This window comes from Heteronotia binoei, chromosome 13 (genome assembly GCF_032191835.1).
Source record: "Heteronotia binoei isolate CCM8104 ecotype False Entrance Well chromosome 13, APGP_CSIRO_Hbin_v1, whole genome shotgun sequence".
NCBI classification, from domain to species: domain Eukaryota; kingdom Metazoa; phylum Chordata; class Lepidosauria; order Squamata; family Gekkonidae; genus Heteronotia; species Heteronotia binoei.
In genome coordinates, this window is record NC_083235.1 from 48,055,294 (window position 1) to 48,077,656 (window position 22,363).

At 44.0% G+C, this 22,363-nt stretch overlaps 1 protein-coding gene across 1 annotated transcript in view; it reads right to left on the bottom strand.

Annotated features, from left to right (window-relative positions):
- Nucleotides 1-9,278, bottom strand: part of BPTF (bromodomain PHD finger transcription factor) — a 91,357-nt gene extending 82,079 nt beyond the window's left edge. Inside the window, exon 1 of the mRNA XM_060252856.1 lies at nucleotides 8,398-9,278. Coding sequence (XP_060108839.1) covers nucleotides 8,398-9,061 — 664 coding nt within the window. The 5' untranslated portion in view covers nucleotides 9,062-9,278. The remainder of the gene's footprint in view (nucleotides 1-8,397) is intronic.
- Between the last annotated feature and the right edge of the window lie 13,085 nt (nucleotides 9,279-22,363).

Sequence of the window (22,363 nt, forward strand, 5' to 3'; positions counted from 1 at the left end):
TCTGCTTTTGTTTTTGTATCTTACGTCTGAATCTTATGTATTTTGTGGGCCATCTAATGTCTGATGATTGCTGTTATTGATGCTTTTATAGTTATGTGCCTTAATTTGTAAATCACTACATGCAGAGCAGTAGCAGGACAGAAATCTTCACATTTGTTAATACTAATTCTGTAGTATTAGATCCCTGGCCCTGCCACCCTCCCTTCCAGACCAACTGAAAGCCTGAGTTCTTCTCAGATGCTCTACTGTTATAAGAGCTCAGAACTGCATATTTCCAGTCCTTCATTGTAGTTATTCCTCCACTTGATTACTCTATATCGGCGTTTCCCAAAGGCAGGGTTGCGACCCAGCACTGGGCCGCGGAGCCCTCAACGCTGGATCGCAGAGCCTCCAGTCCCCTGGCCACCCCTCCCCCCGCATTGCACCTCCCTCCCCTGGGTCCCGCGCCTCCTACTCCCACCCTTCCCCACCTCAGGCAGGTCAGTTTCATGCTGTGCAAAGCCCTTTCATTATTCATTCTTTCTTTCTTTCTTTCTGTCAGTCAGTCTTTTCCCACCCACCCCCCCCCTCTCTCTCTCTCTCTGTTAGTCTTTTTTCCTTCCTTCCCATTGCTAACCTGAGTAGACCGGGGGGGGGGGGGGAGATGCCCTGCCATTTCATGTTTTCCCAGCACTGCCATTTCAGATCGGGTCCTTCCTTTCTTTCTTTTCTCTGTTCCTCTTTCTGTCAGACTTTCCCCGTCTCTCTCCTTCCTTCCTTGCCATTGCTAATCTGAGTAGACCGGGGGGGGGGGGGGAGAAGCTTGAAATGCCCTGCTATTTCATGGTTTCCCAGGCTGCCATTTCATGTTTTTCCAGGATGAGAGCATTTTATATTTTTAGTTTTCTGGTGTGTGATCCTTGTGCTTCTTCTTGATTTTTAATTTTTAAAATTGCATTGCAAAATTCCACCATCTCCTACTTTTCCTAAAAAATATACCGCAAGAGTTTTAGGCTTGTTTGTACATCATTTCCCGTCTCCACCCCCAAATTTTAGTGGGCTACAAAGGAGAAGTGTAAAAATAATCAGGCCACGGGGGGGTGGGGATTTGGGAAACCCTGCTCTATATGCTTGTATAACTCAGAAATAAGTTCTACTGAGCTCCATGGGATGGTACTTCAAAGTGTGCATAGGATTGCAGTCCTACTCTTTTTAAAATTCCTTTCACAATAGGCACTCTCATCGTACAGCCTTACGTGTGGACAATTCCTGTTCTGCAGAAATATATAAAACCCCTTTTGCTCCCACTAGTAAACTTCAGCTCTCTGCAGAAATGTGCCTGTATGGTGAATGACTGCCACGAAAGTCTTAAGAAGCCTTACAATAAACGAACATGACATATATATTTTGTGGTAGACACAGAAACACAAATTTTGAGCTCGTTTTGAGTAAGGGGCTGATACTGATTCCAAATTTTGCAGAAGGATCTCACATTTGAACCCAGGCCCGGTAAAAAATTATCTGAAAATAAGTTGCAGTATAAGTTGTTTTAATTACAATACTGTGTGCAATTCCTAAATTGAGCTTGTAGAAGTGTACTGCCAAGGTCCCTACCACAAAAACAGAATTCCAGCGATTTTAATAGCAGGCAACTAAGAATCTTGTATCAGAGACACACAAAAGCTTATCAGACATGGGAAACGGAAAGTGAACATTAGTGTCTATGTTAGAAATGTAACACCATCTGTGATTATTAGAGGAGCTTACGGTTCACCAAATTGTTGTTCCAGTGTACTGAAACAAATGCGAGTTAAAAACAATGGTACCCCCACTGCTTCCTGGCCCTGCCCACTCAGTCACAGTAGAATCTAAGATTCCGACTAACTTTGCAGTCTATCACAGCATATCTAAGCAGTATATAAAACCCTACCATGACACCCTTACTGCAGATGACACAGTCAACAACAACAAAAGCCTTTATTGACATAGATTATAAACAAACAGATACAGAAATAACAAAAACAATTATATAGAGCTAGACACTGGACAAACGATCCTTGATTACCAAACTCAAGAATAAAGCAACCTGTTCAGTTATACAGATGAGAAATCATTTAGAAGATGACAAATCTTTACGGCATCTGAGTAGCCTGTCATATTGGACAAAACTGGATCCAGAAACTTAAGGCTTATAATATCATATAGGGGATAATAAAGAAGAACATGGGACAATGAGTCATTTTGTTTTAAATGACATAGTCCATGGCAAGGGTCTTCACCACTTTGATTTCATCTTTACTCAACCAGTCTACAATAACATAGGAAGACTATACTGGTATCACTTGTCTCCTCAGTACACTCACTGGTATGCTCCTCAAAATACTAATACCCAGGGTTTTGTAGGAAAAACCCCAGCAGGAACTCATTTGCATATTAGGCCACACCCCCTGACAACAACACTGTTTCCACACAGGGCTTTTTGTAGAAAGTGCCCAGCAGAGACTCATTTGCATATTAAGCCACACCCCCTGACACCAAGCCAGCTGGAACTGCGTTCCTGTGTGTTCCTGCTAAAAAAAAACCCTGCTAATATCTAACAGGTATTTCTTCTCTAATCTTCCAACTCAGAATTCATGAATATTGCACTCAACAAGACTGAGCAGAAGAAGAATGTTCCATGCCTCAATGTTCAACTGCTGCAAGTATCTATCATGTCTTCCCCTCCGCTTTCAATATATAGCTACTGTGTACTGGCTGAACAATCTTTCCTCATTTAATGACTGCTAGGAATGTTGTTCACAAAGGGAGACCAGGCAATTATGCATAGTACAGAAAGGGAGGGGCTTCCCTTGGAGATATGCCAGCAATGTTTTATTGTTGTGTCAGTTCAAAGTCTTGCACACTTACAAGTGGAAACAAAACTATATCTCTGGGTGACTTTCAGCCACCCCAATCATTGCTTCTGCTGGCCAGTCACTCAAGATATCTTTTGGCTTGCAATATCATAGTTCCATGAAGCAAACTCAGCAGAAACTGCAAGCAGAGTTTTAATGCAACTGCCTACAAGGGATGGGTAAGAACTGGCTTGGTGATTACACTCTTCCACAATAGGTGAATCCACCGTAGGAACCCCAAGAGGAACAGGGAACGAGAACAGAACCACGTGCAGATGGCTTAAGTCCACTTGCTGCCTTTTGTTATAGCTGAATGCTACTTAGCTCTATCCTTGTATCTTTTTTGGTTCTTTGCAAGTAGACTTCTAATGGGGAAGAGGCAATGATGAACCCTATTGACCCACCTTATTAGGTGCCAACGTAATTAAAGATGTAAAATTGTTGAAAATTGCTGAAACCACAGAAAACCTCCCCTTCAAAAAATAAAACAAATGTTGGGGGAGATGGAAAAATATGCAGTATTTATCAATTCTCCTGCACCACTGCAAACTGCTTCATAGTAATTGGCTTTCAAGCATCAAAGAAACTTTGCTGTAACAAGAGAATTAGGTACTCTATTTACCTGACTTGCTTTAACAACCCCATTTCTAATTATCTTCATTAACTGATTTTTGGTCACAGTTCTGAACCAAAAAGTTGAGCTTTGCCTCTAACACAGTGGTGTCAAATGTGAGATCCTGGACTCAATCCAACCCCCGGAGGGCTCCTATCAGGCCAGCAAGCAACTCACTGTTATCTGCTTCCTTCTCCCTCTCTTGCTTCCTTGAGCCTCTCAGCTTGCTTTGCCAAGCTCTCTCAATCAAACAGCACAACTACTGAGCCAACTCTCTCTTCCTTCCAACTGCTGAGGCTCCTCCCTCTCCTTGTCCCCTTACTTTGCCCCATTCCCCCAACTGCAGGGAGAAATATAAGATACCTTTAAGACCAACAAAGTTTTATTCAAGGTATGAGATTTTTGCCTTGCTACAAAGAGAGAGTGTTTGTGTGTGTGTTTTGTTGGGCCTGTTATGGCAGGGCTCTCCTTAGTGCAACTGGATATGTCTCCCCTTCATCACTGTATTCATGCCCTCATGATCTAGTGTTTCTCAGTAGGAAATCATGTGAACTAATGAGATAAGGAATAGCAAAATAACAACAACCCAGATTAGGCTGAGAGTGTGTGTTCAGAGCAAGTTCACCCAGCACATTTCCTTTGATTTTTCTTTCACATTTTCCTTAGGGGATTTTGAACTTGGACTTCCCAGATAGTAGGCTGATACTGAGCACTATACAAGGCTGTTTCTCCATTGTTGCACTGCCTCCTAGAAGTGATAGTTATTTCTCTGAGGAAGAATATAGTTTTGTAGACAAACCTATAGCCCTCAATCTGTGCCATGGTGCCTTCACATGTTCTTCACCAGAACACAAAGCAGCTTATCTACAAAAGCTCATAATACGCAGCCATTTCATGCTTTTCCCTGGGTCTTAGGCTCAGAGCATTGACCATGAGATTTCTGTAATGTCAATAAATCAAAAGTAGCTTTGCAGCTTACAGATACACATCTGAACAACATACTCAAGATTGCTTCAGTACAGACACTATCTCCAGATTTTGAAGCAATAATTCAGAGCAAAAGGTATCAGTTATCAGAGACTGTTAAATAAACAAAATACTGCAAAAGTGTTAATCTTTTAAGCATGTTTCAAGTTCTAAAAATACTTAATTGTGTTTGTATCCTTTATAAAGTTTTCATCTCCGCTACTTGGCAGCACTTTTTATGACGCACATGGGCCAGCCCAAGGTGGTCTCATTTATGTCAGGTCTGGTCCTCATTTGAATTTGACACCCCTGCTCTATAATTTCTTCTTTTTGCTGTGCAAAAAAAGAGCTTCTTTTTCTCCTGGAGACATTATTTCCCCAGCAGAACTCAGGGCCTTCTCGGGGAAGGCTATGGGGTTTTCTCCTAAAGATTTCCTCTCCCAAATCAGCTATGGAAGTGGCCTAGTGATATGCTTGGACCACTCTTCCTTCCTTCCTTTGGTGCCCACCTGTCAAAAAAGGTAACTGTTTGCAGAAGAAGTTTTGAAATAGCACCTAAAGAGATCCCAGAAGTATAGAACACATTTAGTGGGCACACTACAGTCCTTAGCACAGCTGAAGATGCTGCATTCCTTTTTTTGCTTCCCTTGTTCTGTTTTGTGGGTGGGGCAAAGAACAGTGACATCATGAAAGCAAGCTGGTGTTGCTGTGCACTGACTAGTTTCTTTCACATAGGGCAGTTGTTATGAGTGTTGTCAGCAATGTGCTAAAGTGGAGGTACCCACTCATAACCTTCCCAGTGTGCCTGTCCCTGTACACTGCAGCATGGCAGTCCCGATCAACATTTGTGTCTCCCTTCCCCCAATTGCCTAAGGCATGTTCTGCCATGGTTTGGGCTCAGGTTTTCAATAGATGCTTCCTATCTCTGGCATAGCCTCCCCGAAGAGGACAGGGAGGCTTCTACCCTCCTGAGCTATTCAGGACAGATTTTGGGGCAGCCCAACAAAGGTAAATTGTTTTAGTTTTATTAAACTGTTATTGTTTTTACATTGTTCTTACCTGCCTGGGTCCTGGGATGACTGGGAGAAAGTTGGGCATATAAATATTTTAAATAACCCCTCCTCATTTCATTTTCCAAATAGACAAGTATAGATTACTAAATCTTCTGATCATACTAGTTAAAAAAATTAATTTGAAAGGTAGCTTAGAATTTACAGCAGATTAATTTATTCAGTCTTTTATTCTTGCATACTTTGTTATCATAGAACCCATGTCACAACTGTTAAGCATTTGAGTTACTGCAAACACAAATGCTTCAAAAAATTCTAACCCTTCTATGACAGTTGCTAGCAAGAAACTAGGTTTAAAAAGCAAAGAAGTGCTTGTCTGCACTTTTAGATGTGATATTCCAACCTCCAAATCATAGCAGGAGTGTCCTGCTAGTTCACACCCCCCTTTGCTCTTTTCCCAAAACTTCAAACATGTACTCCATATGCTGTTAAACCTGATTATAACAACAGTATTTTTGCTAACCAGTCGTTTGAAACTCTGGTTTGCACTGATGCTTCAACATTACTATGGCCACAATGCTTCACACCATGTTCAGCCCCAAAATAAGGGAAAGTGAGAGAGAGAGGGAAGGGGAGCACTCGCAAACCACTTGTCATGGTTAGAAGAACACTACCCTAAGCCATTCTTGTACAGTGCTCATCAGAATAATATGAACTTTCACCAAACAAAATAAATTTCCCTAACGTTTCAAAAGTCATCAGCTACTGTGTTTAACTCACAAAAAGAAAATAAAGATTCAGATGCAATATCAGTTTCTTTAGTACTGAAACAAAACATTTTAATACTGCATATTTCTAAACCATGTCAATTTATGTTTGTAACCAAAACAGACGCCAAAGTCAATTGCTGGAGACCTATGCTAACCTACAATCCCAGGCAATTAATTCTGTCACTCAAAACATTCAATACCTCAGTGTCTCAAAAACACTAACCAAAATAATGGAACAGAAGAGGAAATCAGAAAAGAACTACAAATATCAACTCATTCACACCCCACTAGTGGGTTACTGAAACAATAAGAAAACCCAAACCTCACCTGTTGAAAGGACAATCAGTCACAAAAAAAGTCTAACACAAAACTGGTGATTTGTTAATTGCACCTTGAATATACTTGTAAAAAAATACTGACAGTATTGCTTCATATACGAGCAACTTCTCTATTGTCAGCTGTTTATGCTATCAATGATGTAATATCATGTTCAATAACTAGCTTGCCTATACAATGGAGCTCTAAAATACTAGAAACTGTAATAGGCTAAACAGAATTTGGATTGAAACTGTATCACAGTCAAGCTAAAAATATATTACTAAAGTCAACAGGTAAAAATATATTACCAACAAAGTCTATTACCAAAGTCAACAAAATCTATTACCAAGGATAACGAAACCACTTGTTTTTACAAAGGTGCTGAACTGGGACTCAACCTGTCTCAAAATTCTATTCAAGCACACAGTTATAGGTAAATATTATTAGTGCTACAAAACAGCACTAAGGAATTCATGTTGAAGGGTCAACCAAAGTAAGCCGACAGAAAAGAAAACACTATAGCCATACAGGCTTTACTTTAAACCTGTATAGCTATGAGAGTTTACTGTACTCATATATAATGGATTTACACCAGTAGAATTATCTCAGCAGGAAAGCTCTTCATGAAACTCCTCCAACAACCAATAAACTTCAGTACATCACAGACTGACCCAATGAACTTCACAATTAATGTTAATACATAAAATTGTTAAAAGCCTTTTGAAGATGAGATGTAAGTAAGAAAATGCCCCTTGTTTGGTAAATTTCACGCAGCCAATGTGAAATTAAACATATATCCTGCAAACTGTACTGCCAAAAAGTGTGCAACTGTTAAAGCTCTTACCTGCCTTCTCCAGCAATTTTATCTGTCAATACTTAAGTCCTAATCCTGATACTTACCTGTTTAAGCACTTAACTATGATAGTTATCACATGTTTGCTTTCACACCAATACACTCAGCAAAATTAAGCACAACACCAGATGTAATAATACACAGTAGATACTGAATATTTACCGTACATTTTTAAAATTAAATGTTAATTAGACATCATACTACAATTAAAACTTGGCAAGCAACAGCAACATCTAAAAAGCTGACAATTATTTAAGTTCGATTTCTTGTCTAAAAAGATGTCCTAAAATTACAAGAATTGTGCTTTCTAAAAATACAGCAACACTCTGAAGAAACAGACAAGAAACAGGTTCATTTGAACATTAAGTTCTTAAGAAAAGTGGTTGGAATAAAAAAAATCCAAACAAGCCTTGCAGTCATATCAATCTGATTTTTAAGTTACTATAAAAAAACAAAAAAGTGGAGTGAAATAACTAAATAACCATTTAACCAAATGCACTTTCATTCAAATTTAACAATTCTATCTCCTTTCCAAGTATATCTACTTCCAACAAAATAAAAAAGTTGGTAATGACCACCCCATTTCTTATTTTTGGAATCCCAAATTGATGCTAACAGGCATCCTTCAAGACCAGTAATTAGAAGCTTTTTTTTTGGTGAGCATCGCTTTCCCTCAAGTAAGACAGGCTGCTGCCCTACCGTACTGCACTGAGAGGACCCAGTTCTATTTTTATTTCCCCGTGTTTGTTTGTGGGCGGAACCCCCCCTCTGCGGTGCGCATCCCTGTTGCTGCGCTTCAACATCGCCTAATTTATTCACCTCGCACTCTGCCCGCCCTCCCCACCTCTTCCTCCTCTCCCCGGTCACAAACATCCCTTTCTCCCCGACAGGCATTTTCCTCCTTCCTTCCTCCCGATGCCACGGGCATCTCTGCCCAGGCGGAGGGAAGCGGGTGCCAGGCTCCCCTCCCCAGCCACTCCCTCCCTCCCTCTACCTGGGGTGCTGCTGTAGGTGCTGTGGCTCCTGAAGCTGCTCTCGGTGCAATAGCTGGCATCGTCCTCGTCCTCCATCTCTTCAGGGTAGTCCGAGTCGTCATCGTCGTCGTCCTCTTCCATGGCCACCGCCGCTTCTTCCACTTCCTCGGAGTCGTGCTTCTCCTCCGGGTCCCCTTCTTCCTCCTCGTCTTCGGACACCACACTCTCCTCCTCCTCCTCACTCTCATGATCATCGTAGACTACTTTGCTGCTGCTCCTCCTGGAAGAGGCAGCCCTGCCTTGGCTGCTGCTGCTGCTTCGGCTGCCTCCGCCTCCTCCTCCCCCCGCCGCCGCCGCCGCTCCAGCCCTGCCCCTGCCCCGACTGCTACTGCCTCCCCCACCAGGGGTGCTGCTGCTGCCGCTGCCTCCCTTCCTCCTGCCGCCCCCTCTGCAAGAGGAGCCCGCGGAAGCCGAGGCCTGGGCAGCCCCGAGCCCCCTCTGCCTGGGCCCTGCAGCCCCAGCCGCCTGGGCCGAGGCCGCCCACCTGCCCCGGCTGCTGCCCCGTAGCCGGGACCTCAGCCCCCCGATGGGGCCTGGCGGGGCGGGTGGAGCCGGGGTGCTTGCCCGAGCGGGGGCCGCCGCAGGCTGCTGGTGCTTGGGCGGCCTGCCTCGCCGGCCCCGCATCGCTGGGCGCTGGCCGGGGGGGGGGGGAGGGGGTGGGAGAGGCTAGCGAGGGCACTCGGGTTCCGGGCAGGCGGCTGCGGGGGCGCTCCGCCCCGCGGTCAGAGTTCTGGCCCAGGGAGGGGGCGCCGTCGAGTAGCGAGGGCCGAGGGCTCAATCCGAATCGCCGGTGGCCCGCTCCGGATCGCCACCAGCCGCCATCTTGTTTCTTCGTCTCTGCCTCGGCTCGCTCCGCTCTGACTGGGGGAAGCGGCGGCAGGCCCTGAGCGCCTCACGTGACCAGCCTGCTTGGCCGAGGAGCGTCGCCAGAGGGCGCTGGCGGCCAGCTGTTCCTGGGGTTGTGCCGCTGCCTCAGCCTGCCATCCTCGAGGGCTGGCACCCACTGAGCTCTTTGCCACCCCTTCAGACGGCGTCCCGCACAACCGGCGTCAGACACCTGTTAAGCCGCAGCGGCAGAACCAATTCCCGCCCCCCCCTCCCCCAGTTATTCCGCAGACCTTTTCCCCTATCAGCAAGCTGGATCCTAGTGCTCAGTTGTATCATTTCACTGAATGTATCTGTTCTGTTTCTTCACTGAAATTCATACAGGTTGAAAACTGCTCCTGTGGGTGGGGTTCTAATACTAATTCAGATAGAGCAGGGGTGTCGAACATGCAGTTTGGGGGCCGAATTAGGCCCCTGGAGGGCTCCTATCAGGCCCTGGAACAACTGGCTGTCATCTGCTTTCTTCTCCCTGTATCTTGCTTCCAACTGCATAACAGCTTGCTTTGTAATGCTTGTTCAACTGCACAGCAGAGCTACTGAGCCAAGCCTTATCTTCCTTCTATTGGCTGAGGCTCTGCCCCAGTCCCCTGGGGAAGGAAGGAAAGAGCCAGAGCTTCCTTTTCCCAGTTCCCTGGATCCCATGGGAGAAATGCAAAGAAGAACGCATCTTTAAGACCAATGACTGCTAACATTTTAAGCATGTTTTAAGTTTTAAAAATATATATATTTGTCTGTGCTCTTTAAAAATTAATATATCTCTGCTACCTAATCTTAAATAGGTACACACATGGCCCAGCCCAACATGGCTCGGCCCAACAAGGTCTCATGTCAGATCCGGCCCTCATAACAAATGAGTTCGACACCCCTGAGATAGAGGCTGGTTTTAAAGTGGTCAGAACCCTATGTGCAGCAGCAGGCATTGCTCTGCCATTGGTATCCTTACCTCTAGGGACCTGCTGACATTCTCAGTGGCACAGCAGGGCCCTGGCCTCTGGAGACACACTTAGGTACTCCTGTGCTGGTTATACTTAGTCCAACACAGTTAACCCCCATCTCACTCCTGCTCAAGAAGCAGCCATCTCTTCAACACATCTTGCATTAAAAAACAACAGCCATGTAATCATACAAGTCTACATATATAGCATTTGCACAGCATATCGTGTATAAAGCACTTCATATACATTCTGTATGTGAGGTAAGTGGTATTATCCTCCAATCTGTAAAAAAAAAGTTATCTCCCTACAGTAAAGGTAGGATGTTGGGTGAGGATGAGAGAGAGTGTGGCTTGCCAAATGGTCTCCACCTAGCTTGGCTTCTTCCTCCCTCTCTCCACACCAGGCAAGGATATAAATTAGTGTACCTTTTATGTGCCAGCTGTAAATTGTTACTGAATTAGTTAAGGCATTTTAATTGTTTTTAACATGACTGTGAATTTTGTTTATTTGGAAGTGTTGTCCCCCTGTTCTGAGCCCTGCTGCACAGTGGAGAGCAAATTTAAATAAATAAATAAATAGTGAGTGAGTTCACAGCAGAGGAGAGATTTTACACAGGGAGCATTGATTGTTAGCTATGCTATGGTACACTAGCGTCTATGCTTGTTCTCTTTCTCTCTCCCCCCATCTTCCTTTACAAGCAATTCTTCATGTCTCTCCCAAGGCATTCTCCTTGATTTTGCACTCCTGAAAACAGGGCTTCATTTAGCCAGAGACTTTCAGAACAGGTTTCGAAAGCAAGGCCCCACTGTGAAACATGCAGGGTAATTATGAAATACATTTTAGTATGTTCAGAGTACCTTGCCCTCTCTTAAGAATATTACAGGACCTCAGTACAAAATATTTCATTGCTGGTTGCATAGTGCAGCGAATATTTATTTATTTACTTATTCTATTTATATCCCGCCCTCCCTGCGAGTGGGCTCAGGGTGGCTCACAAGCCAAACTGGCATCTTAATAACAGAATCAAACATTAAGACAAGAAAACATTAAAACAATAGCATTGGTGCTCTATCAAAATTAGAATATAGTGTAAAAAAGGCTAGGTGGCATTCCCATATATATTTTTTAATTTCCAATGGCATCAATCAATGGCCCACAGGAGTGCAATAGCAATAGTGTAAGAACAATCAGCTTCCAGGCGGTTGGCAGCTCTCTCCATCTTAATTTCCATATGCCAGTTGTAACAGCGCAGTCTTACAGGCCCTGCAGAACTGAGAAAGATCCTACAGGGTCCTTATGTCATCCGGGAGACATAAGGAGCATTCCACAACACTGGCACTGCCACAAAGAAGGCCCTGGCCCTGGCTGTACTCAATCTGGCCTCCTTCAACTTGGGAACTAGCAAAAGATTCAGGGCCCCTGAATACAGTACGCTCTGGGGTATGTGTGGTGAAAGGCATAAAGGATATGCATAAAGCAGATCACCCTGGCAGCACTCAATATGTAGTTTACAGCTTGCCAGATATTATCCTGAATGTTGCTTATATGCATGTCCCAAAGTCCAAAAAGCAACAACAACAAAATCAATGCCCTATAGCAGGGGTGTCAAACCCATTTGTTATGAGGGCTGGATCTATAAATGAGACCATGTCAGGACAGGCCATTTGTGTTCCTATTTAAGTTTAGGTAGCAGAGATATAAACTTTATAAAAGACAAAGACAATTAAACTTTTTTTAAAACTGAAAATATGTTTAAAAAATTAGCACTCATTGGTCTTAAAGGTGCTTTCTTTGTATTCCTCCCATGGGATCCAGGGAACTGGGCAAAGGAAGTTCTGGCTCTTTCCTTCCTTCCCCAAGAGGACCAGGATGCAGGGAAGAGAGGCTTGGCTCAGTAGCTCTACTGTGTGATTGAGAGGCCTGGCAAAGCAAGCTCTGCCTCCTCCCCAAGGGAGAAGCCTTGGGCACCAGGAGGGAGGGAGCCTCAGCAAACAGAAGGAAGCAGATGACAGCCAGTTCGCCAGAGGGAGAAGGAAGCAGATGACAGCCAGTTGCTCGGGGCCTGATAGGAGCCCTCTGGGGGCCTGATTCAGCCCCTGAGCCACTTGTTTGACATCCCAATCCTATAGTGTGAAGTGTCCATTTATTTAAGCCCCTTCCCCACATCAACACGACACACATCTCCATGTTCACATTGGGCTCATCTATTATGCTCCCATGACTTGTTGCTTGATTTGATTAGAGCTGCCAAGTGATCAAATATGAGTTCTAATTGATTGGCTTTACACATTTATGAAGATTTGTTAATAGATGTTCACTTAAAAAAAATCTAATATCTTTGTTTTTAAATTATGCCTGCACATGTTGCAATTTGTAAGGTTGTGCCAATAATTCCTGTTTTGTAAGCATTTCAGTTTTAAAAAAATAAACCTGCATAATTAATTGGGGACCATATTAAAATATATCTTTAACTGTTAATGTAATCATTGTGTGCCTAGATTTGATATAACTCAGGAGATAAATGAGTTAAGAGATCCTTCTTGGCCAAAATTTTCTTTAGCGTCTTATCAAATAATTTAATGCTAAAGCCAACAACGAGTCATTTCGTAGAAAAAGAGGTGCCGGAACTCATTTGCACAAATCATTTGCATATGCCACACACCCCTGACATCTACTAAATTATGTCAGCTCAGCATCTACCTTAAAATGCTTCTTGAATTAGAATTGCCATCAAATCACCTCTGTCACTTGCCTTGAAAACCCCATAGGGTCACTCTAAATTGCTGTGACTTGATGACACTTTCCATCACCTAATACTCCATGCAGGTAAAAAGTGTACTACAAGGATAAAGATTTCAGCCTAGCTCTTTCCATGCTATGTTAGTTTTTCACTGTAAGAGAACTTTCAAAAAGGCAATCACTTGCAATTTGAAATGGTACAGTCTATTGTCTCACCTCAGCACTCTGCCACATATCTAGAGCAGGCCACACTCTCTGCCTTTCCAGGCATAGGATAGAAAGGATGGAAGGGGTGTAATTTTAAGAAGTTTTTGCTTTCTAAGAGTGGCCCAACATTTCAACAACTCTGTAAACAGAATAATTGACATTTTGGAGTGTTAATGTATCATCCTGCTAGTGGCATGGGAAATGTCGATGAATTCATGTAAGTCTTATTTATGCAGTGGAACTGATCATGTAAATCTGATTTATGCAGAGGAAGTGAACCTCAGAAGACATTTAACCCATATTACATTTATTTATTTATATTTTATTATTTCAGATTTTTATTCTGCCCTCCCCAAACGGGCTCAGGGTGAATTCCAGCAAGCAGAGTCAAAGACTCATTACAATAAATTAACATGTTAAAACAATAACAAGGTAGCAGCAATTTTAAAAAGACCTGTTATGGCATTGTTTCAGCATATGGTTGCCAAGTCCAAGAAATATCTGGGGACTTTGGGGGTGGGGCCCTGAGACATTGGGGGTGGAGTCATGAGCAAGGTTGGAACACGTACAATTGAACTCCAAAGGGAGTTCTGGCCATCACTTTGAAAAGGACTGCACACTTTTCAATGCCTTCCCTCCATTAGAAATAATGAAGGATAGGGGCACCTTCTTTGGGGGCTCATAGAATTGGCCCCCCTGGTCCAATCCTTTTGAAACTTGGAGGGTTTTTTGAGGAAAGGCATCAGATGCTATGCTGCAAATTTGGTGCCTCTATCTCAAAGAACATACCGCCCCCCCAGAGCCCCAGATACCCTCAGATCAATTCCCCATTATTCCCTATGGGAATCATTCTCCATAGGGAATAATAGAGAGCCCAGTAGACATTTCCCTCTCCCCGCCCCGCTTTCTAAAACAGGGGGAGGGCCTCCGAACCGGAGAATACCCTGTCCCCTCCCTCTCTCTCACACACACACACACACACTTACTGGGTCTGGGTCCTCAACAACTTTACTTGCTCTGAAACGAAATCAAAAGAAATGGAGGGTCTGTGCTCTGATGAAACTGCTGCTGACCCTTCCCCATGAAGCACTTTCTGCTTCCTGCTCAACTTTAAAGGCACACATTTTAAAAAGGACCTGTTTGCAGGTTTCTAAACCTGCCGGAGCTCTAGAGGAACATGGTGACTGTGGGGCTGGGGGCAGGGGGAAGCTTGTAAAACCAGGGGATCCCCCACTGGGACCTGGGGATTGGGAAGCCTATTTCAGCATTAAAAAACTGGTGCTAAATATTAAAAGCTTAGAGGAATTGCTTGCCCATCAATCCTCAGGTCCAGAATCCAGATGAATAGAGGAGGAAAACAAGTGATCCTTTCATCAATCATCTTCTCAGGCATCTTTCCGATGTCCTTTTTTATTTTGGAGCAGGGGTGTGTGTGTATGTGTGTGTGTTAGCAGTATAACAGCAAGTAGTAATTCAGAGGCAGGTAATAGTTGCTTCAGCAATAGGCATTTAATTAGGAATGCATATATGAAATAAATTATGTTAGAAAGTATACAGGACAGTCCAATACATTATGTCAAATAATCTGCTCCATGGTAAAGAATATACCTGATAAGCCTAAGAAGGTGGTATTTGTATTGTATTGTATTTGGGCAGAGGAAGAGGGTCTAAAAGAGAACAACATTTTGTTCTACTGTGCACTGTTTAGGCTAAGGGTCCCCCAACATGGTGCCCATGGGTGTCTGAGCACTGACACCTTTACTGGCACCCACCAAGTGCTTTTAAAAAGTGGATGAATATAGAAGGGGATTTTGCCAACAGGGCTTCTGATTACCTGTGCAGATTTAAAGATATACCGTTAAACAGAGCTTCTGCCTGAAATATTAAAGAGTTACTATTAAGGTACCTATAATCTTGATCTGTGACGTTTTGTTGTTGGCTGCACCTACTGCAGCAGCCATTTTGTGGTTGTGCCTACAGTCCTATGTTAGAATTCCACAGGTACACACAAATTCAAAAAGGTTGGGGATCCCTGGTTTAGGTAATGTTATTTTTTGTTCTTTTCAATATAAAAAGAACACTGAGAATGTTAAGCTATGTACACGTTTATCACTCAGGCAATCACTCAGACCTCCACATGCATACCAGCTGCAAATTCCTGTATGATAACAACAATCCCCCCTTATATCTTTGGCATTATAGTACAGTTATTCCAAGTCTCCAATAATATATTCCAGATAGTCTTGAGTTTAAGAGATATATTAACATATGCATATATGTTTGCAAGGGTATGTAGTCTCTTGAGACATTAACTACTGTTTGCAGTTATACTTTCTGTAGGATCTGTAGTAGATAAGAGTATGAAATCATGAATACACCATGTGACTGTAAAGCCACCTCTTTTCAATTCTAGCTCTCTACTATCACCATCAACAGATCTAACTAAATCTCGGCATGACCCCATCTACCCCTGTAGCCATGGAGGGGCATCTGCGGGCAATGCCCCCCTGGATGAGCCCTATCCCACCCTGGGAAGATAATTTAAGAGAGGGGTGGCCAAACTGTGGCTCAGTAGACACATGTGGCTCTTTCACACATATTGTGTGGCTCTCAAAGCCCTCACTGCCCTGTTGTCTGGCTTGGAGAAGGCATTACTCTCTTTAAATCACTTCTCCAAGCATTTCAAAGTGCTTTCTTTCCACCTGTCCCTCCTGTCCCTCTCTCTCCCTCCCCCCGTCCCTCCCTCCACATTCATGTCTTGCAGCTCTCAAGCATCTGATGTTTATTCTGTGTGGCTCTTACATTAAGCAAGTTTGGCCACCCCTGATTTAAGATAATTCATGCCATAGTAGGGTTGCCAGGTCCGACTCAGGAAATATTTGGGGGAGGAGCCAGGAGACTTTGGGGGAAGAGCTAGGAGCAGGGTTGTGTCAAGCATGATGAAACTCTGAAGGGAGTTCTGGCCATCCAACTAAAAGGGAGTGTGCTCCTTTTAAATGTCTTCCCTTCATTGGAAATAATGGAGATGGAAGCTCCTTCTTTTGGAGCTCAGAATTGGACCCTGATCCAATCTTTTTGAAACATGGGGAGTTTTTTGAGGAGAAACACCACATACCCACAGATCAATTCTCCATTATACTCTATGGAGACTAGTCTCCATAGGGTATAAATGAAGTGCCCAGTGGATATTTCCTCCCCCCCCCTCATTTTCTGATAACTCTGAAGTGGGGGGAGGGCCTCCAAACCAGGGGATTCCCTGCTCCCAACTCAGAACTTGGCAACCAGAGTGAGTCACACAGAAAAGGTAGAAGCAAGGAGGCAAAACTGCCGTTAGCTATGTCATAAACACTTCCTGAAAATAACATAATTCACTAATGGAAAAGTATTAAAAGTAGAAATTTCTTAAGTGTTAATAATAAGAAACAATCTCATACACAAACAGAACAGGTAAGAAAAGGATAAACTGTCCTGGATTTTAGTCCTTAAAGAGCCTGTTCTCTTTCTTCCCTCCTTTGGCGTTTATCCTGACTCTCCAATGTAATGGGCAAACAAAACAGACCTCCGACCACTGCAGCATTTTGCGAACTTCAGTCTGAAGATTCTCTGATGTGTAATAAATTCTTGTAGTATTACAAGGATGCAAATGGACTTTTCTAGAAACCTTAAGCCTCGTTTTCACCATGCAGGATTTTCAAAGCTAAATGACAATAAAAAAATCATATCTTAATATTCTAGTACTCATATTAATGATAGTAAGTTGCCTTTGATACCTTACATACCTTTTAACTTCAAGACTAAGCACTCTTCCAGAAGAGTAACTGCTTTCTTCAAAACATTCCCAGAGGGCTACTAGTTTGCAAACTCTTACCAGTTACTGATCCACATAGAATGGAGGTATCACAGGTGCATACATTTAACAACATTTACTGTTCTGTTAAAGACACAGTAAAGTTGGTCAATGTGTACTTCCTCAATACAGCCAATATCATAATCTTACAATAACAATATTTACAGAAATGATTACAACATAGAGAATACCCTCATGTACAGCCAATAAACCTATGCCACCACACTATAGTTCAGTACTCACAAAAAACAAGACAAGTCTCGAAGGGTCTTTTTCCAACACCTCTTAAAGAGGCTGTGGTCCGCCCCTCCTGAAAAAGGTTACATTAGACCCAACCGAATTGGCACATTACCGGGCGGTTTCAAATTTGCCCTTTTTGGGCAAAATTATTGAGAGGGCAGTGGCATCACAGTTGCAGAGTTTTCAGGATGATGCTTCCATCCTAGATCCACACCAGTCCGGCTTCCGCCCAGGCCATAGGACGGAGATAGTGGATGATTTCCAGCGGCATCTGGATCGAGGTGGTTCGGCGGTACTGTTGTTGTTAGACCTATCGGCTGCATTCGATACGGTCGACCACCAGTTACTGACCTGCTGCCTCACCGACACAGGGATTCAGGGGCTGGCCTTGCAGTGGCTTTCCTCTTTCCTTGATGGTCAGGGAGAAAGGGTGGCAATTGGGGGAGAGCTGTCCCAGAGGCACCTACTTAATTGTGGGGTGCCTCAGGGGGCAGTTCTCTCCCCGATGTTGTTTAACATCTACATGCACCCCCTTGCCCAGATTGCCCGGAGATATGGGCTGGGTTGCCACCAGTACGCTGAAGACACCCAGCTCTATCTACTGATGGACGCTTGGACTGACGATGTCCCAGAAAATCTGGACCTGGCGCTGCAAGCCATGGCAGGTTGGCTTAGGTTGAGTAGGTTGAAGTTGAATCCAGCGAAGACAGAGGTCCTTTGCCTGAGCCATGGCGGCCTAGGAAGGGAAATTCCCCTACCAGCTTTTGATGGTGCGCCACTGAAATCAGTGCACAGGGTCAGGAGCCTGGGGGTGCTACTGGAGTCTTCTTTGTCAATGGAAGCCCAGATAGCAGCCACTGCTAAATCTGCCTTTTTTCATCTTAGGCGGGCGAGGCAGTTGGCTCCCTTCCTGGAGTGTGATGACCTGGCAACAGTGATCCATGCAATGGTCACCTCAAGGTTAGACTACTGTAATGCCCTCTACATGGGGCTGCCCATGTGCCGAACCCAGAAACTGCAGCTAGTGCAGAATGCGGCGGCCAGACTGTTAATAAGACTCCCTAAGTGGGAACATATACAACCTAGGCTACGGGAACTTTACTGGCTGCCAATTGTGTACCGGGTTCGTTACAAGGTGCTAGTTATCACCTTTAAAGCCCTACATGGCCGAGGACCTGCCTACCTTAGGGACCGTCTCTCCCCATATGTTCCCCAGAGAGTACTGAGATCTAGCTTGCAAAATCTGTTGACCATCCTTGGGATGAAGGAGGCCAAATTGAAAGCTACGAGGGAGAGGGCCTTCTCAATTACAGCTCCCCACTGGTGGAACCAGCTACCAGAAGAGGTACGGGCCTTGCAGAGCCTCAACCAGTTCTACTGGGCCTGCAAGACCATCCAGCTGGCTTTTTAATGTGGAATTATTGTACCATTGCCATGAAAACTATGTTTTATATCAAGATTGTAGCACCAAATCAAATTGTGATTTTAAATTGTTAGTTTAATTGCTGTTTTAAATGTAATTGTATATTTAATTAACTGTTATGGAATTGGGGTATTTTATTGTTGTAGTTCTCAAGCGGGTGGAGGTTACCAGCATCGAGGCACTGCTGTTGAAGACGCAGCTGCGCTGGGCAGGGCATATTTCTAGGATGGAAAACCACCGCCTTCCCAAGATTGCCCTGTATGGCGAACTCTCCACCGGCCATCGAAATAGAGGGGCACCAAAGAAGAGGTACAAGGACTCCTTGAAGAAATCCCTTGGCACCTGTTGCATCAACCATCACCAGTGGTCTGACCTAGCCTCAGATCGCAAAGCATGGAGGCACACCATCCACCAGGCTGTCTCTTCTTTTGAGAACGCACGCATAGCTGGTCTTGAGGACAAAAGGAGATTGAGGAAGAATCGCACTGCTACAGGACCAACCCTAAATCAGACTTTTCCCTGCAGCCACTGTGGCCGGACCTGCCTGTCCCGCATTGCTCTTGTCAGCCACCAGCGAGCCTGCAGCAGACGTGGACTATTGCACTCTTCTTAAATCTTCGTTCGCGAAGCCAAGCCGAGAGAGAGAGAGAGAGAGAGAGAGAGAGAGAGAGAGAGAGAGAGAGAGAGAGAGAGAGAGACTGTAACATTGTATTTTATGCTATGTAAGCTGCCCTGAGCCTGCTTTGGCGGGGAGAACAGGATATAAATTAAAAAATATTATTATTCATTATTAAGACCAAATGGTTCCAGTGTATTCAACCGGAAAATCCATTGCATTTCCTACTGGGCCAGCTATTTACCCACATCAACCTGCTGATATTCCGATGGTATAATTTTTTCAAAAATAAAAAACCTTAATGCATCTGGATCATGGTTGTAGTTCCTAAAATGGCCTGCAAGTGATGCTTCTCTAACAAAATTTTTTAAACATGACCAGTGTTCCAGGACATAGGTTTTGATAATCCGTGTTGTATTTCCTATGTACAAATGTTGACATAGGCATAAGATCCCATAGACAGCCCTCTTTGTTGAGCATGTGGCATGCCCTTTTAGGATAACTTTATACTCTGTACTGTGAACATATTCTGTAGTCTGATAACAAAACTTACAGGCAATGCAGGAGCCACATTTAAAGGGTCCTATTTAACCTCCTTCCTTTTGAAATCCGCCCTTACCAACATATTGCTTAGATTTTTAGTTCTCTTATAACCAAACCTGGGCATTTCTTGGCAACCTACAATCCCTTGCACAATGTGCCAATGTTTCTTAACCACCTGTTGAATGGAATATGATAAAGAAGAGAACTGAAAGGCACATGTGATCTTAGTATCCTGACTGTCTTTTTGTTTATAAGTCAGAAGATCTTTACGATCAATTCTGCTTGCCTCAGTTTATGCCCTGCCTATTACATGTTCCAAATATCCCTGTTCCCTGTTGACAAGATAAAACCCCACTTTCCTTCTAATCCTAAGGAACTGACTAAAAGTTAAATTTTGTCTTAAATGTGCAGGATGATGGGATGTATAATGTAGGTAAGTATTTTTATCCATGGATTTCCTATAATTTTTTACCACCATTCTATTTGCTCTGGTCCTATAGACTATGGTGTCTAAGAACACCACACTGTCTCTATCTGTCGTGCGGGAAAAAGAAATTGGATGAATGCTGTTCATCCAATTTATCCACTCCATAACCCCTTCTGCATCACTATAAATGGCCATCACGTCATCTATGTACCTTTTAAACCATATGGTCACATATGGATTATGTTCTGGACTACAAAAAACTTTTTCTCCAAATGCACTATAAATAAACAAGCCACACTGGGCGCAAGGTACTCCCCATCAAAATGCCTTTAATTCGTTGGTAAAAATTCTTCTCAAACCTAAAGAAGCTCTTTCCCAAAATAAAATCAGTCAATTCCATTAAAAAAATAGGTAGGAGGGGATAGCATATCTCTCTTATCCAGAGTGTCCTCAATCACTACCCGTGCCTCATTATGAAGTATGTTAGACTGGCAACCCTATGCCATAGTTTGGTGTAGCGGTTAAGAGTGATGGACTCTAATCTGGAGAACAGGGGTTGATTCTCCACTCCTCCACATGCAGCTGCTAGGTGACCTTGGGTTAGTCACAGTTCTTTCAACTGTTCTCTGAAAAGCAGTTTTCAAAGAGCTCTCTTAGCCCCACCTATCTCATAGGGTGTCTGTTGTGGGGAGAGAAAGGGAAGGAGATTGTAAATTGCTCTGAGGCTCTGAGTGAAGGGTGGGGTATAAATCAACACTTCTTCTTAGTATTCTACATTAATATGTGTGGGTATGATGGTCAATTAAGAAAGCTGACAGGAAGAGAATTGATTCATTTGAAATGTGGGATTCAAGGAGAGTTTTATGAATATTGTAGACCACCAAAAAGACAACTCAGTGGGTTCACAATCAAACCAAGCCTGGACTCTCCTTTGAAGCAAAAATGACTAAACTGAGAGCGTTTTCGCACTAGCGTTTACTCCGGCGTAGCACCCCATTTACCTCCGGATCTTTTCCTGGTTTTCCCACCTGTTGCTCCGGCGCTGCGGTTTGCTCCAGCGCTTCAGGGGTTTCACGCCGGAGTATGTTTTTCAACATCCTTCCAGAGTTTTTGAAAACCTCCGGATCCACACCGGATCCACTCCTTGGAGTTTGCTGTGGGAAATCCATCCACGCCGGATCGACTGCTTTGTGGGCGTCACCCTCTCCCTTTCCGTCCTCCCACCCCATCCACCCCCTTGGCCAATCATCAGCCGTTCGCGGCGCTTCCCAAAAGTGCCCGCACGGCCATTTTTTTTTTAAACTTCATATTTCTTGCGTAATAGCGATATTTCGAAATTAACAACAACAAAAAAACCCCTCCTGCGTTATTTCGCTGTTGCGTTATCTCGCAACTACATTATACATTGGGGGGGGGGGGGGGAGAAATCTAGTGCCGGCCTGGGCCAAAGCGTTCATGTGTGTGTGTTTTAAAAAGGCAATGCCTCCCTCAGCTGTGCCACCAGGATTTCTGGACCTGCACAAAATCGCCATGTATAAAATGGGAAGTTGGAGTCCTGCATTCTTCTCCCTGGCTACATTCCGCTCGGTTAGAAAATAGACGCGAGCTCGCTCTTCACACGCGCCACAGAAGGGGAAGGAGAGAATGGGGCGGGGGGGGAGCTCTAGCGGCAGGAATCAGTCAGGTCCCCGTTGCAAGCGCCAGCCAGGGAGGGGAAAGAGCGCAGAGGAAATCCCAGCTTCGCCACCCGGGAGGGAGCGAGGCTGGGAAAGGAAGAAGCTGCCACACACACACACACACACACACACCTCGATTTCTCTCTCTTCGTTATTGCGATATTTCGCAACTTCAGAATTTTTTTGGGGGGGGAATCTAGTGCTAGGATTCTCCACTGTGAATGCTTCTGTTAATACATAAAGGGCTGTGGAGGATCCTACAGCTACAGCCAATCCATGAGCAGAAGCAGCACACGTGATGCGGTTTGTCCATGAAAAGAAGGGGAAGGAACAGCTGTGACTGCTCGATGTTACGTTATTACGTCCTTACGCAACCAGACTTGCGCTT